Genomic DNA, 16,436 nt, shown 5'->3' on the forward strand with positions numbered 1-16,436 from the left:
ACTCAGTGCAGCTAAATGCCTCTCAACAACCTCTGTGTCCATGTCAACCTGCCACCCAGACACTATCTCTTGGCTACTGCCATCTCTAGATGTGCCTAAACCCTTTGACCTGTTGGAAAAAACAGATGTAAAATATGTGTTGAGCCTTTCTGCTTTCTCTGCATCCTCCGTTAGAGTTTGTCCATCTGCACCCAACAGTGGGCCTATTGCCTCATTTACTTTATGTTTGCTCCTCACATAACTGAATTTTTTTCTTGTTACAATGGGCTTCCCTGGCCAATCTTAGCTCACTCTCAGCTTTGGCCTTTCTGATGATTGAATAGTATCAATCATCAGAATAGTACATATAGAATAGTATCGGCTAGATATCAGGGGGGAAATTTTCACAGTCAGAGTAGTTCAGCAGTGGAATCAATGTCCTAAGTAGGTGGTGAGCTCCTCTTCATTGACAGTTTGGGCAGCAGCAGTTGGACAGATACTTCTCCTGGACGCTTTAGGCTGATCCTGCATTGAGCAGGGAGTTGGACTAGATGACTTATATGACCCTTTCCAATTTTAGGATTGTGTGATGCTGTGATTGAGAATGAGTCAGCAGTATGTAGGCAACACCCATGATCTGTGGACAATCCATGGGATCCTGTACATCCGCTCCACTAATGGTGGCAATTTCCTCCAAAACAAGAGTCTTTGCGCTTTTCCACATACTTATTTTCCTCACTTGTTTGTTCCTACTGCTTCAAGTGTTTTTCTTCCCGTTCCATCTATGTGGACATTTCAGTATTACATCACTTTATGACATAGAAAGATACCAAATTGAATCAAGGGAGAAAATCACATGTAGATCAGACCCCTCTCCCCCAAAGCAACGAGAATACACAAGCGTGGAAAAGGAGAATGCAGAAAAGCCCTTTTTCGCTAATGAGGAAGTCTTATTGTAATACAGGATAACAACTTCTAGTAGAACAGTTATAACTTTATACGTATGGTGGATCCATCCCTGGGGTTATAGGTATGGTGGGCCGAACCTAGGGATATAGGTATAGTTGACCCAATCCAGGGATACAAGTACAGTGAACTCAACCCAGGGTTATAGGTATGGTGGACCCAACCTAGGATTATAGGTATGGTGGACCCAACCCAGTGTTATAGGTATGATAGGTATGATGGTTGTAGGTATGTAATTTACTGAAATAATTCTCAAGTAATGCTTATGTATTGGTAATAACACATTTCTAAAATCATTCAACTTAGAAAACAAGAAAAACTGCCTTAACAATCACTATCAGTAAACATTAGATTCAAATGGGTAGCTGTGTTGGTCTGAAGTAGCACAACAAAATCAGAGTCCAGGAGCACCTTGAAGACCAACCAAGATTTATTCAGCTGTCGAGTGCAAAGTTCCTCAGGGAGTGTGCAGGGAGGGTGTCCACTGAGGTTCACCTGAAGCTTTTCAACCCTTTGTTAAGAACTTGGGTGAATTGTGGGGATTAATGGAGGCTTTGAGATCAGCTCTTGGGGGCATTTCTTATAGCAGCAACAGGGGACCCAGGAAGAGATGCCCAGAGAAGCCACCAGTGGAGCCTCCTTCTGAAATCAGACCAAGCTCTGAGGTTCCTCTTGTATTTCAGGCCTTGTATTTGATAGCTACAAATGGGACCCCAGAGCTGCAGAATCCTGAGAGACTCTCGGCCGTTTTCCGAGACTTCCTGAATCGCTGTCTTGAGATGGATGTCGACCGGCGAGGATCGGCCAAGGAACTGTTGCAGGTAAAGTGGGTGAGGGTGGAGAGAAGTGCAAGAGCCCATCCTAAGGGAGAGGAGGCCATCATGTTTTGCATCTCCTGTAGAAAATGACCAAATCCTTTGGGAAGCCCAACGCAGCATTAACATGGGACTGCCCCCTGTGGGGTGTGCCTCTCCCGCTCAAGTTCAGCTTTTCAGATGAATCCCATGAAGCTGAATTAGACCATTGGTCTCTCAGGATCAGAGCTCTTTGCTCCGACTGGCTGCGGCTCTCCCGGGTCACGAGCAGAATTCTTTCCCATCCCCTACTGCTTGGTCCTGGTAACGCCAGGGATTGAATCTGGGAACTTCTGCATGCCAAGCAGATGCTCTCCTACTGAGCCACAGCCCCACCCTGCCCAAATGTCACAGAATCATCCTTGGATGCTGTCAAAAGGGTCAGGAGTGCCCCTTGAGTTGCACCAGGGGGAAGAGGAAAGGAGATGACCCAAAGGGCGCAGAAGAAGTAAGGAACCCTGCTGAGACAACCTGCGTCCATCAACCTGAAAAGCATCTGCAGCTTTCCGTGGTTTCACCATTCCAAGGGCTGGTCTTCCAATGCTTATTTACCAGGCACCCTGAAGAGCAGATACTCAGTGAAACCTTGGAGAATGCAAAATATCTGTCCGTGGTGCTGAATCTGGGCTAGCTTGTCAGCAGAAGCAAGCCTTCCCTTGAAGCCACCATTGCCCAATGGTGTGGGTGTGTCAGCCCGCTGCAAGGGCAGGAAAGGCATTAGGCAGACGAAATAACCACTCTTCTCCTCTCTTTCTTCTAGCATCCATTTTTAAAACTGGCCAAGCCCCTCTCCAGCCTGACGCCATTGATCATCGCTGCGAAGGAGGCCATAAAGAACAGTAGTCGCTAGAGCTCAGAGCAGCACGAACCCGCTCCTTCGCGGCAGGACCAGACAGAGGCTCTGCAGGCACTCAGACTTCTTTGCTGCAGGATGGGCGGTCGAGCAGCGTGACCACAGTCGGGGGCAGGGAGGCAGCTGGCCTCCAGCCTCTCCCGGAACAGGAACCTTGTCCCACGTCTTCTTCCCACTTTCAGACCCCTTAATTTATTTCTGAGGCAAACAGGAGCCTGAGAGAGGCTGGACCGCTGGGCTCTTTCAGCCGTTTTCAGGGGAGCTGATGGCGCCGCATGAATGGCGCTGGACACCCGCCGGGACAGGAGTGGTACCCAAACCGGCTCTTCTTTCCCCCCACCCCGTCTTTTCTGTTTGGCTGTGGAATGGAAGCAAGGAGGTCCTTTCGTATTCAGCGTATTGGGGAGGATCAAAACTACTCATTAACTACCGGTCGTTAGAGGTGAAGGAACAAAAGGAAACGTGTTTTATTTAACCAAAAAAGAGACAGACCCCCCGCCCCCCCCCCCCCACACACACACACACGAAGTAGATCAGTCATAGCATCCTCTTTGAGGCTTGTGCATCGAAATGCAGAATCCAGGCTCCATTATGTTCCTGGCCAAGCTGGACGTCATGAATATAGGTGCTTTTGTCTTGGTGAGTGTTTTGCTCCTGAAAATGAAGTGGGTATTGGTTGCAGCTGAGCTTTCGGAAGTGCCTGGTGTGTATGGTGGGGTGGGTGCTGGTCCTTCCACCGCCCATGATTTTCTCTTCAACCCTGTCCCTGTGCCATCGGGATTGTGAGCATGGCCAGAACTGTTCCTGGATGGATAGAAGGAGACTCATGGCTTCCAGTTGGGTTCAAGTCATCCCCAGGCCTAGGACCACCTCCCCTTTGGCTTTAGGATCGTGAAGTAAGGTAGTGAACCAGATGTCAGGTGTATCTCTTTAACTTAAGAGCCCTTGTTGAGTTCAGGAGGAGATACGTGGCAAGCTTTTGAGGGTCAGAGAGATGGCGTTAATTGAAGAAGTCCTTCTTTATATTGTGCTGGCAATCCCGACCTGGTTTTTGAGCAGTCCCAGTAAACAGGGTAGGAGGGGGACAGCAGGAAGCAGCTACCCCTGTGAGGAATCCCATCCATTTGCATGAAATCAAATGAACGAGGGTCTGCTGATTTGGGCCCTCTGACCACTGCTGACTGCGCAGGCAGAGCTTCTGGAGGCGACAAAGGACTTGATCGGGAGAAGCAGATGAGAAAACAAGAGAGATGATTCCGCCTCAGAATATAACTTTTATTGGGGGGGGCAGGGGTGACCCCCTTCCAAAGTATTGCTGTAACTAGAATGCAAAAGCTGAACTACCCCATCCCACCCCCCACCCCCCACACACACTATTGCTAAGGCCTAGAAATGGCTGTGACTGTCTGTAAAGGAGCAACACAGCTTTGATTAAACAATTTGTGTTGAAGTTTCTTTCAGCCTGAGTTGCCGTGACCTCATTTCCCTTCATTCATCGAAAGCAGGCTGGTTTCGCATTTTCTGTTTCTAGGAGTCCGCATTTTTTCATTCTAACCAGGCCTGGGCTCTTTGTGCTTTTGACGACAGCTTAGTTTGCAGGCACGGACAAGGGGTCCCCTTTCTCTTTGGGCCATGAAAAGGTTTCGCCTCCTTGGGTTCTGCAGAATCTGCCTGCTGTTAATGGCACAGGTGCAGCCTGAGGCTCTTTTTTGCCCCCAGTCAGTTGGCATCCCTTCTGGCAGACAACAGTGCAAGAGAGGGCCAAACTGGAGAGGGGAATAGGAAAGTACAGATGTTTTGGATGTTGCTAGTATTGATATGGTTGCTGATATGGTTGTGGTGGGGAGGTGATCTGGCTTAAAATGCTGCACATTCAGTTGCCACTTTAAGACGCAGCGCTGATCTGTCTTTTGTAGTAGTGGAATGGGCACAGTGTCACATGGTGCATTTCCGTTGGCCTCCTGGCTCATCAAAAACCATCTAGATGTGAAGATAGAGAACTCGTGAACAGGTCTTGTTTTCTGGTTTTTACACAGAGCCTCGATTTGCACTGGGGCTACAAGGCAAAGGGGAGCTGTTCCCTTCCCGGGTCCATTTTTGTGATCTGAATTGCCTGCCCCCAGCATTTTTATTTCCCATTGTGGGTCATCTTGCTCCTTTTGCACAAGTGACCTCTTGGGGCAGCACAATGAGATGAGCCTGCTGCATCCCCTTCAAGAGCGAGGGATGTGAGGTAGCACAAATCTCACTGCTGTAGCCATGCTGCAAGAGTGTAATGATGACAGTGCCACAGAAGGATCAAGGAAAACATGGGTTCAAATCCTCCCACAGTTGGGAAGCTCACTTGGTGACTTCGGCCCCTCCAGCCTCAGCCTAAGGCACTTCGCAGGGTTGTTTTGAGAATAAAATGGAGGGGAGGGAAAAACAGGTATGCCGTTCTAAGCTCCTTGGAGGAAGGGCCGCTTAAAAGAGTCCTCCTCTGTGAGTTGCATGCCTCACCCACCAGCAGAGGCACTGGGATACAGAGGGGACCTGGTCAGCAGTGAACTTCAAAGGCCTTGAAATGCAAGAGGTAAAGTTTGTGACATTTAAATGTGAAATTCAAAAGTGTGTTAAGTGTGATGTCTGTCCATAACAGCCATAATGGGTAACCGTACAATCGCCCGAGTTAGTGAAACTAATTTAATACCAGTAGTCGGTGAGAAATGCATTGTCTCTGTTTCATTAAAATCTGTTGGTACATTCTAACTTGGCCGTTGTTTATTCAGCCGCGATCTATGCCACGACATGTCTTCAAAGCATCCCGGTAACACCCATTAAAGTGCATTTTGCCATGGAGCTGTGAGTTGATAAATATTAAAGTTTAAAGGAATTAAAAAGAGTATATTGTTCCAGGGAATTGTGGGTTGGATCCCAAAAAGGGAGGCACCTCCCCCTCATACAAACAAGAACTAAGGACTTATAGATCATTTCCCATTAATTCATGTTGCATTGTTTATGTACTAAATGGGAGGGGGGGTTGAATTTTGCTTGGCATGATCACAGGCATGCCCTGCTAATGCCTGAGGTACAAATTACAGCCCAGAAGGGATGGATTCAGAGTGAGAAAATGCTGTTAGTATCCCCTACTCATGAATCTCCTGTCATCACAATCACTCCTGATATCAGTCCAATCCAGACCCTGTTCTAGCCCACTGCAGATGTGAATATAGTGATTTTTCTGGCCATTCTCCCTGTGATTTCATTTTTGTTGAAGAAACCAGGGTTCCTATCTTGAATTTCTTGTTCAGGTGAGGTTGGGAGACACTGACCCATTGAAAGCTGGGATCCCAGTAGGAAACGGGCTCCTTTCAGACATAATGCCAAACCGTGGTTTAATCAAACAGGGGTTACTGTGATTGGCTGGACGTAAGCCACTTCATAAAAGAGCCTCTTGTGGCGCAGAGTGGTAAGGCAGCTGTCTGAAAGCTCTGCCCATGAGGCTGGGAGTTCGATCCCAGCAGCCGGCTCAAGGTTGACTCAGCCTTCCATCCTTCCGAGGTCAGTAAAATGAGTACCCAGCTTGCTGGGGGGTAAAATGGTAATGACTGGGGAAGGCACTGGCAAACCACCCCATATTGAGTCTGCCATGAAAACGCTAGAGGGCGTCACCCCAAGGGTCAGACATGACTCGGTGCTTGCACAGGGGATACCTTTAAGCCAATTCATAATCGGTGTTCCATCATGGTTTGTCAAAAGAGGATCTAAAGCCACAAAAGTAGGTCTATTAACCACAGCAAGTCTTAATAATAACTTTGTATGAGCTACAAAGGTGGACATTCTGGCTGAATCCTAATCCGTGTTTACCAAAGTGCCTGGCCAGAGCAGGGATAATGAAGCGGGAATCGGATCAGTTGTCTATGAGCTGAATTCTGCTTTCATAAAGTAACCAGAGGCAGAACAAACCCAGGTTTCACAGTATGTCTGAACTGAGCGACGGCATGAGAAGTCATACAGAATATACTGTTAAAAATGCAGCCATCCACTGTTACGGGTTGGACCCGCAAAACTGTCTTTTCTCTGTTCTCTAGCATGGAAGTTTGGAAATCCAAATCTATGCTACAATTCCTCCTCCCCTCACTGATGGTATACCAGCTCCAGGAATGACTCTAGAACAGGGTAGTCAACCTGTGGTCCTGCTGGCAGGGGCTCCTGGGAATTGTAGTCCATGAACATCTGGAGGACCACAGGTTGACTACCCCTGCTCTAGAAAATCTAGTTTGAGTGAACAAAAGAGTAGAAAGCAAGACTTTGCCATATATGTCAAGTGCGTATTTTACAAAACGAAGGCAAATAACCTCTTACTACATGCTCAAGGTCTGGAATATTTTTGGTCTGAAAACTAGGAGAAGAAACTAGGAGTGCCAGTGGTAGCTGCCTTCCTTTGTAAGGCCTGCAAGCCCTCCCTCCCTCCCCCTGCCCTGCAAGCTAAGAATGAGGGTTGAAAGCAGGAGGTATATCAACTGGCTTCTGCAGATATGGATATCTTTCAGAGAGTGCATGACATTCATTTTTGGCCATGGTACTTCTGCAGCAGATGCAAAACCCAGTCTGTGGACCCTAAATCAAATTAAAATCTCAGTGCCTTCAAAGCTGCAACTCTGGGTAATATAGACGAATTATGTTTCTAGGTGGTCACCGAATCTGGCTTGGGAAATTCCTGGAAATTTAAGGGTGGGGAGGGACTTCAGGGTCTCCAGACTTCAGTATCTCCAGAGCTACCATTTTCTCCAGGGGCACTAATCTCTGAAGATCAGTGGTAATTTTGGAGGAACACTAGGCCTCACCTGGAGGCAGGTAACCCTGGGCTAGGGGGAGGGGCTTAGTCTTTCCCCTTTCGGACCACTTTCCCTATAAGAATTGCCTCCTGCTGATATGAGCTGCAAACAGGAAGCAAGAAGGTTATGGGTTAGTACATGGGTAGTCAAACTGCGTCCCTCCAGATGTCCACAGACTACAATTCCCATGAGCCCCCTGCCAGCATTCGCTGGCAGGGGGCTCATGGGAATTGTAGTCTGTGGACATCTGGAGGGACGCAGTTTGACTACCCCTGGGTTAGTACAAAAAATGTATCATTGGGCCTTCTGAAAGAAACTCTGTTGTGTAGGTTGACGGCCAAAGGATCTGGTGGACCAGAGAAACCTTCTAAGCTTTTTCTCGCTAGCCTTGAGCATCTGAATCTTTGGTCAAAACCCAGTTTGTACTGTGTGATATCAGGATCTCCCAAGGACAAGAGGTGATTTCTGAGTCATTTTGGAAAGAGGAAGAAAAAGGGGGGAGGATTCCTTGGCCTATCCGTGCCGCAGCCAGTGGTGGGATCCTGCAGAGATGCTGGAGTGGGCTGTATCGTTCTAGACTGCTGGTAGGCCAGTCCTGAATGCCCAAGTAGAAAATTAGACTGGGTGGGAAATTTCCCCCGAGATTTTGTTTCTTTGAAAATACATCTATTTGTAGGGGGAAGCTTGCAAAACAGATGGTTTGATCGGGGGTCAGAAGTGCCCAGTCCCACCACCTTATTCTGCTGTAACTGCTTTTAAAGGGATGTGTTGCAATGAAAAGTGAGCAAAGAAAGGAGCCATCTGCCTGTTGCTACCTACCTGCTCTGTGTTGTCCTGTTTGGCTTCCGTCCTCTCTCCCGGTCCTTGGTGGCTGTAAACCACAAACCATCATTGAAGCAATACAAACAGTTGCTGCTTTAAGAACTGCATTGCCGAGTTGTAAGAGGACAACCCCCCACCCCACCCCATGTGCATATAATTATCATCTGAGAGCTGCCTGTGTAATCGCCAAGACAACATCCCTGAACAGAATTTCGCCCAATCAAAAGACTCGGGCACTGTAAGAAAACCAGGAGGGGCATTGTGCTCGCTGGAATCCTGGGGTTATCGCTGAACCTTTGCTGGTTTCATTTGTCCCTTTTTATTAGAGACACAGACAGAGAGCGCCATGGGTGCTGTTATTCAGTGAGGGGAGCGGTAGTAAGGCCAGGCAGGTTGAAAGTCTGAATTATCCCACCCAGGGGCCGCATTTCAGGTGAGGAAAAGCTCTACTTTGGCCAACATATTGCCATGTGGGAATATGGGAATGAGGCTCCTGAAACTAAGCTTCAGGGGCAATAACTGGAGTTGTCATACCTGGGCTACCTGCTGAGACCCCCAGGCTATAAGAGACACCCAGGCTGTAATAGTGTCAACCCGTAAATTGGAGACTTTGGAGGAATCTCCCATTTCCTTGGGTGAGGGAGAAGAGGGCAGCAAGAGAACTGTGGTCTGCTGTCTTCTCCACTCGCCTCTTCCAAGTAGCCAAAGGTCCCTCCCTACCATGTCACAGTGAGACTTCCTGGCCCCCTTTAGACCCGCTTCTTGTGGTTGAATGTGGTGCCTTCCACGAAAGTCATTTCAGAAGACAGCCATTTTGGTATGCAATTCAGCAGCTGGATTTGAGTCCATATGGAGCAGCTGGTAAGATGTTCTGGGCCTAAGCTTTTGAGACACAAAGCGCCCTTTGGTATTGAAAAGGCCAAGGGAAAGAGAGGGAGGGAGGCTGAGCCCCGTTTCTGTTGCAAATTACAAACCAGAAATCGAATAGAGGGGGAATATTGATTCTACTAGAGGGGAAGCATGTTTCTTACAGGCAGGAAGGAGGGGGTTAGCAGAAGGTGCAACCTCAAGGGTTATCATGGGGCTTTCTAGTTTTTCTGGGGTTGTGTGTTTCCATGTGTGCTGTGTGAGAGGGATGGGGAAATTCAGTGACTGGCCAACTCCCCTTCACAAGCAAAATCCCCATGGATGTAAAAGAGGAGAACAGATGCACTTGTGAAAGGGGACATTCCTAACATGCCATAAGTACATGTATTAGACTAAGATTCCCAACTCCAGGTGGGGAAATCTCTGGAGACTTGGGGGGGGCAGTAGAGCCTGGGGAGGGTGCAGCTGGAGATGGAGGGAGCTGAGCTGGATGTGGAAATTTTCTTCCAGAGAACTGGTTACTGTCATCTGGAGATTAGTTGTAATTCCAAGAAATCTCCAGGTCCCAACTGGAGGCTGGCAAGCCTATATTGGACAAAGGCCTCTGGGTGGGGCGAAAGCTGCTCCACATCCTCCTCTTGCATGTGAAGGACATTTCAGGGTTGGAGTCCTGAGGCCCATGAGATAGTTCTTATGCTAAGTCACACACAAGTTTGCCTTGACTTCTGGTTGACCATCTATGCCAGGGTTGGCCGGACTGTGGCCATCCAGATGTCCATGGACTACAGTTCCCATGTGCTGGCTGGAGCGCATTGGAATTGTAATCTATGGATATCTGAAGAACCACAGTTTGGCCACCCCTGACTGATGCAGTGTGTCCTCCGCACCCCCAGGGACTCTGGGCCACTGCAACATGTGCAGAGCAGTTGGGCTGAAAGGGCAGAACTCCTGGGAGAGACCCAAGTCCTGTATGTCAATGCTGAGCGGAAAAGCAAAAGATACCAATAGCTATATAGGTGCGAGGAACTGATGGACTGCTGATTTGTTTTTTACCGAAGAGACTGTTCAGTGAATTAGCATCTATGAAGCTGACTTTGAGTCAGATTATTGGTCTGTCTGTCCCTCCCTGGATGGGTTTACTCTGACTGCCAGTAATAACTCTCAATAAAGAGGGAGGGGCTCCTCCTGGGGTCTCACTGCACCTGAGATTGCTCTTTTGTTTGACTGATCCCGAAACTTTTGCCGTGCAAGGCACACACCCTGTCCCTGAGCCAGTCATGACCTCTGCCCTCGGGCTTGGATCAGGCTTGGGTTGGTTGCATATCACACCCACTGACAAGGGCAATTCCCCCTTCCCTCTAGGAGCATGTGCGAAAAGCATGTTTCCAATCTCGTGCAGCCCCAAGCTGGATCCGAGCAAATCAAGGTCAAAGCAAAAATCTGCAACTCGGAATGACACTTCCCAGAAGTAGCTGGTGTATGTGGGGAATCAGTGGGTTTTCTATTTAGGGTTACTTGACAATATTGAACGGAGAAGGGTCTTTACTTCCATTGTTTTAACATTTTGCTGTACATTCCTCTTTTTTCTTTTTGGGCTTGTTATCTTTCAAAAGAAATGATGAACAAATGAAGGCGTGATGAAATTCTTCTGTAACTTCTGACGAGGAGGTACTTTTTTAAGAAAAAAAGAAAGTGTTGTTCTTTCCTTTGTAAAAGATACTGACGGCGTGGATTCATCTGTCTGACCTCAGCCTCCTTTTTAAAAGAAAAGAAAAAGAAATTAAAGTCCTCCCCCTCCCACGTGTCCAATATTAAGTTATTTTCAATTGTGGTTGAAGCAATAGAAAATTGAAATATGGATTGTGCATGACTGTGTCTTGAGTGTAAAAAATGCAGTTTGAAATTTGGAGCTGAAGTATTGCAAATAAAACTATAAATACTACTGATTTGTGTTCCTTGAGTACATCATTCTGGCTTGGACTGGAGAGAATGGCTCGATTTAGAGGAAATGGCAAACCATGGATTTGCATTATGGTGTTTGAGGGTTGCCAAGTCCAGATGGAGAAATTCCTGGAGAATTGGGTGTGCATCCTGAGGGAGCGTGCAGGTGGGAGGAAGGCAGAGGTCAGGAGGGCTGTGAGGTCATTCTAAGTCTTCCGTTTCTCTTAGATGTTACAACAGAGCGTGTTCTATGAAGCTGCCATTTCTGTCAGGAAAACTGCTCTCTGTTAGCCAGAGGTTGGTTTCAATTCTGGGTGATATCTGGGCCCTATCTGGAAGTTGAAAAATTAGCAAAACACCAACACCACAGACACCCTGTGAGGGAGGTGAGACTGGGAGAGCTCTGACAGGAGTGCTCTGTGAGACTGTGGCGAGCCCAAGGTCACCCATTTGGCTGCATGTGGAGGAATGGGGAATCATACCTGGCTCACCAGATTAGAAGCCACCACTACACCACGTTGGCTTCTCCTTTGACTATTGTTGCTTCTCCCCCATTGTAACTAGGGACCCCCAGCCTTGTTGAGCTTGTGGGCACTTTTTCAATTCTGACACAGCAAACCCAAAATGGCTGCCACAAGAGGCAGAGCCCAACCACAAAATGGCTGCCACTGCTGACCTTCAGTTACATGCTGAAGATCTTTGTCCTGGGGTGGCACTCGGAGGGCCTGATTGGGCCCTCGCAGCTGCTGATTGGGCCCACCGAGTTTTTATCCCAGACAGGGCCTGCCCTATCTCCTCCCCTTTAGGGCTTAGTGCTTTATTTATACCGCTCCGCAGGAGCAGGTTAAGATAGAGTTGGAAGGGACCTCATGGGTCATCTAGTCCAACCCCCTGCACTATGCAGGACACTCACACCCCAAACACCATGTACTGTAACCTGCCACCCCTTTGCCTTCATAGAATCAGCCTCTCCGTCAGATGGCTATCCATCCTTTAAAATACTTGAAGATGGTTATCAGATCCCCTCTCAGCGTCTCCTCTCTAGGCTAAACAGACCAAGCTCTCCCAACCTTCCCTCATACGTCTTGGTCTCCAAACCCCTCACCATCTTTGTTGCCCTCCTCTGGACACGTTCCAGTTTGTCAACATCCCTCTTCAATTGGGGTGACCAAAACTGAACACAGTACTCCGAACCAGAGCAGAGTAAAGCGGTACCATCACCTCCCGTGATCTGGACACGATATTTGCCTTTTTAGCCACTGAGTCACATGGCTTACTCATATTCAATGTATGGTCTACTAAGACTCCTAGATCCTTTTCGCACATGCGACTGCCAAGACAAGTCTCCCCCATCTTATATTGGTGTATTTGGTTTTTCCTACCTAAATGCAGAACTTTACATTTGTCCTTATTGAACTTTATTTTATTCAGTTTAGCCCACTTCTCGAGCCTATCAAGATTATCCTGTATTCTGTTGCTGTCTTCAGTTGTGTTTGCTACCCCTCCCAGTTTAGTATCATCTGCAAATTTAATAAGTATTCCCTCTAATCCCTCATCCCAATCATTTATAAATATGTTGAACAACACAGGCCCCAGGACAGATCCTTGGGGAACTCCAGTTGTCACTCTTTTCCAAGAAGATGCTGAACCATTAACAAGTACCCTCTGGGTACAATTTGTCAACCAGTTATTGATCCACCTGACAGAATTAGGATCCATACTGCATTTTACCAACCTTTCAACAAGAATATCATGTGGAACCTTATCAAAAGTTTACTGAAATCCAGATAAACTATGTCCACGGCATTCCCCTGATCCAGCAAGGTAGTCACTTTCTCAAAAAAAGATATAAGGTTAGTCTGACATGACTTGTTCTTGCGAAACCCATGCTGAGTCTTAGAAATCACAGCTCTCAGTTCCAGCTGTTCAAGGACCGAGTGTTTGATTATTTGTTCCAAAATTTTGCCAGCTACTGATGTCAAACTGACGGTCGATAATTGCCCGGATCCTCCTTTTCCCCTTTCTTGGAGATGGGGACAACATTGGCCCACCTCCAATCATCTGGCACCTCACCTGTTCTCCAAGAAGTGTCAACAATAATGGACAGAGGTTCAGAGATGACATCTGCAAGTTCTTTTAGTACCCTTGGATGCAGCTCATGTGGCCCAGAAGACTTTGTTTCATTTAAAGAAACTAGGTGTTTGTGGACTGTTCCAACAGTGATCCTAGGCCTCCATTCCCGTCCCCCGTGTTGTGTTATGTTTTTGCCACGTTGATCACTATTTCCCTCACAAGAGAAGCTCGAGGAGAAATAGGAGTTAAGCAGTTCAGCCCTCTCTTCATCATCTGTTATAATTTCACTTTCTTGTCCTTGCAGTGGTTCTATGGTGTTCCTATTCTTTTTCTTGCTTGAAATATAACTCAAGAAGCCTTTTTTGTTATGTTTAGCATTTCTTGCTAGCCTAAGCTCATATTGAGATTTAGCTTTTCTAACACTCCCCCTACAATTATTGGTTATTTGTTTATACTCATCCTTCATAATAAGACCTTCCTTCCGTTTCCTAAATGACTCTTTTTTATTCCTCAAATCTTTTGACAACTGCTGATGGAGCCAACTTGGCTTCCTTAGGCTCCTTCTATCTTTTCTTCTCAAGGGAATTGTTTGTGATTGAGCCTTCAGTATTTCACTTTTAAGAAACTCCCAGTCCTCTTGGACTCCCATCTCTTCAAGTCTTTCTGACCACGGGACTCACTCAACATACCTTTAAGTCTGTGAAAATCAGATTTCCTGATGTCCAGTCTATATGTACTACTACGTAAAGGTTCTCTCTTTCCCACAATTGAAAATTCCCAAAGCACATGGTCACTGCTACCAAGTGTGCCCACTACTTCCACCCCATCTACCAGTTCTTCCCTATTGGTGAGAATCAAGTCTAAAATAGCAGAGCCTCTGGTTCCCCTCTCTCCTTTCTGGGAAATGAAGCTGTCGGCAAGAGAAGTTAAGAATTGTACGGAGTTTGCATTTTTAGCAGAGTTGGTCTTCCAACAGATATTTGGGTAATTGAAGTCACCCATGACCACTGTTTCCCCCTTTTTTGAAAATTGTGTAATTTGGTCTAGCTGTATCTCATTCAGGTCCTCTGACTGGCTTGGTGGTCTATAGCAGACCCCCACAATAATACCACTCTCATTTCCTACTCCTTTTATATTTACCCAAATACACTCAACTGAACTTCACAAGATTCCTAACATATATTGCTACACCTCCCCCCTTCTTTTCTTGTCTGTCCCTTCTGAATAGATTGTACCCCTCAATTTTAGAATTCCAATTGTGAGTATTATCCCACCAGGTTTCTGTGATTCCTATTACATCATATCCCCCTTCCTCTATTACAACTACTAGTTCCTCCTGCTTGTTTCCCATACTCTGTGCATTAGTATAGAGACATCGTAGTCCTTCCTTTGTGTGCCTCATGGTTTTGAACTCCCTTGTAAGCTAGTCGTTCTCTTCTTATGTAACATTCCCTGTAGATTTGAGATCTTCTCGTCTTCAGATCTTGCCATCACACCAAGTTCTGAATTTACTTCTCGCTCCCCCTTTGTGTCTAGTTTAAAGCCCTCTTCACCAGGTGTGCAAGGTTTCTCCCAAAAATACTTTTTCCGTCCCTTGTGAGGTGCACACCATCTCCTGATAATAGCCCTTCATACTGACATTGTTGACCATGATCCAGAAATCCAAATTTTTCCCGGCGACACCATTGACGTAGCCAGTCATTTACTTGCATAATTTTTCTCTCGTCTCTCTACTTTTGCATTTCCTCACATCGTTAGTAAATTGGGTAATAAAACTAGATCAGGTCTAAGAAAAGCATTGTTGAATGTGCCTCAACACACCCTCAATTCTCTGACCCAGCAACATGACTGGCAAGGCCTCTTTTAGATACCTGATCCTCTTCTCATGGATGGACATGTTCTATTGGACCATTGCCTTGACTGCTGCATTGGTACTGAATACGAGATGAAGGAAATATAGTCAATACAGATATATTCATTGTGTGATACGTGAGAATTAGGATATCAGGAAACAAAGTAAAGTACAATCCCATCCCCAAAATAGGCTAAGCCTCCAAAGATCACAAAGATTCAGCCCTAGGGCTCCCACTTGCCCACCAGCTGAAGACCCTCTCTCACCCATTTCCCATAAAGTTCCAATTTTGGATGGGGACATGAACAAGAGCTTCACTCCAGGGGTAAGCCCAGCTCTTGAAAACAATCCACTGCAAGGTAATGATGCTGAAGAGAGATAATATATACATAGAAAAAGAGATAATGACGGATCAGTTGTGGGATTGCTCCTGTCCTATTTCTTTAGTCATTTTTCTTATTATGCACATGGAACCCAGGTTCAGTGCAGGAAGGCTGCAAAGCATTTAAGGATGATGTGCAAGAGTGTTTTTTCTTCTTCACTGCTGAGAGGAGGAACAAGGCGGTCCCTCGTGGAGAGGTGGCAGCCACCTCTGGGCCCTCCAGCCTTCGGTATTCATAGCTCCAGAAGGTCATTGCTGGAGATGACCTTGACGTTGATGTGTCCTGGCATCTTCTCTGCCTCCCGCCTGCCTCTGCCCAGGAGCTGGAGTGTTTGTGGTTCTCTGGAGTCACTTGGTGATGCTGTGAGTTGCACTTGTCCCAAGAAATGGTCACACAAAAGGTTTCTGTGCCAAACCTGGAGAAACAAGATGGGAAATACAAATTAGACACTGCCAAAATTGCCCCTCCCTTCCCAATCTTTCTTCTTTTTTTTGGTGAAAAGGATCCAAGATCCCTTGTAGGGATCTTAAAGATTTGGAAGCTGTTTGATTTTGAGGATTCTTTGGGCTTTGCATATCATCAGCGTTGACCAGGCTTTCTCAACCAGGTCTGACTTTATTTGGCAAGATAATCCATGTAAAAGAGCCATTGTTATTGACAGACTGGTGAGTTTCTGTTGACGATGCAGGTAAGTTTCACCATTTTCTAAAGTTCATCCATTTTGTCAAACCATGACGATAGAACTGGTATCTCTGATAATTTCCAGTTTTTGACTAACACCGATCTAGCTGCCATCATTGTACAGAAAAAGAAGCTTTTCACTTGTGGTGGAAGATTTTCTGGACATAAGATTAACAATATGTATTCTGGTCTCATGGGAAACTTAACATTAAACATTTCCTGTTTTGCTGTTAAACTGAAAATGTTCTTTAAGGAGAAGGTTTTATACCCCACTTTTCACCGAAGGAGTCTTAAAGTGGCTTACAACTGCCTTCTTTCCCACTCCCCACAACAGACACTTTGTGAAGT

The 16,436-nt window shown here is 46.5% G+C and overlaps 2 protein-coding genes across 3 annotated transcripts in view; one reads left to right on the forward strand and one right to left on the reverse strand.

The window, feature by feature from the left end:
• Nucleotides 1–5,490, forward strand: part of PAK3 (p21 (RAC1) activated kinase 3) — a 71,918-nt gene extending 66,428 nt beyond the window's left edge. For both annotated transcript variants that reach the window (XM_077307383.1, XM_077307384.1), the window contains 2 exons: nucleotides 1,629–1,766; nucleotides 2,560–5,490. In XM_077307383.1, the coding sequence (XP_077163498.1) occupies nucleotides 1,629–1,766; nucleotides 2,560–2,649 (228 nt within the window). In that variant the 3' untranslated portion in view covers nucleotides 2,650–5,490. The remainder of the gene's footprint in view (nucleotides 1–1,628; nucleotides 1,767–2,559) is intronic.
• A 9,637-nt stretch (nucleotides 5,491–15,127) lies between these two features.
• CAPN6 (calpain 6) overlaps nucleotides 15,128–16,436 on the reverse strand; it is a 61,043-nt gene continuing 59,734 nt past the window's right edge. The window contains exon 14 of the mRNA XM_077308126.1: nucleotides 15,128–15,822. Coding sequence (XP_077164241.1) covers nucleotides 15,640–15,822 — 183 coding nt within the window. The 3' untranslated portion in view covers nucleotides 15,128–15,639. The remainder of the gene's footprint in view (nucleotides 15,823–16,436) is intronic.

Source organism: Paroedura picta, chromosome 13, assembly GCF_049243985.1.
Source record: "Paroedura picta isolate Pp20150507F chromosome 13, Ppicta_v3.0, whole genome shotgun sequence".
Taxonomy (NCBI): Eukaryota; Metazoa; Chordata; class Lepidosauria; order Squamata; family Gekkonidae; genus Paroedura; species Paroedura picta.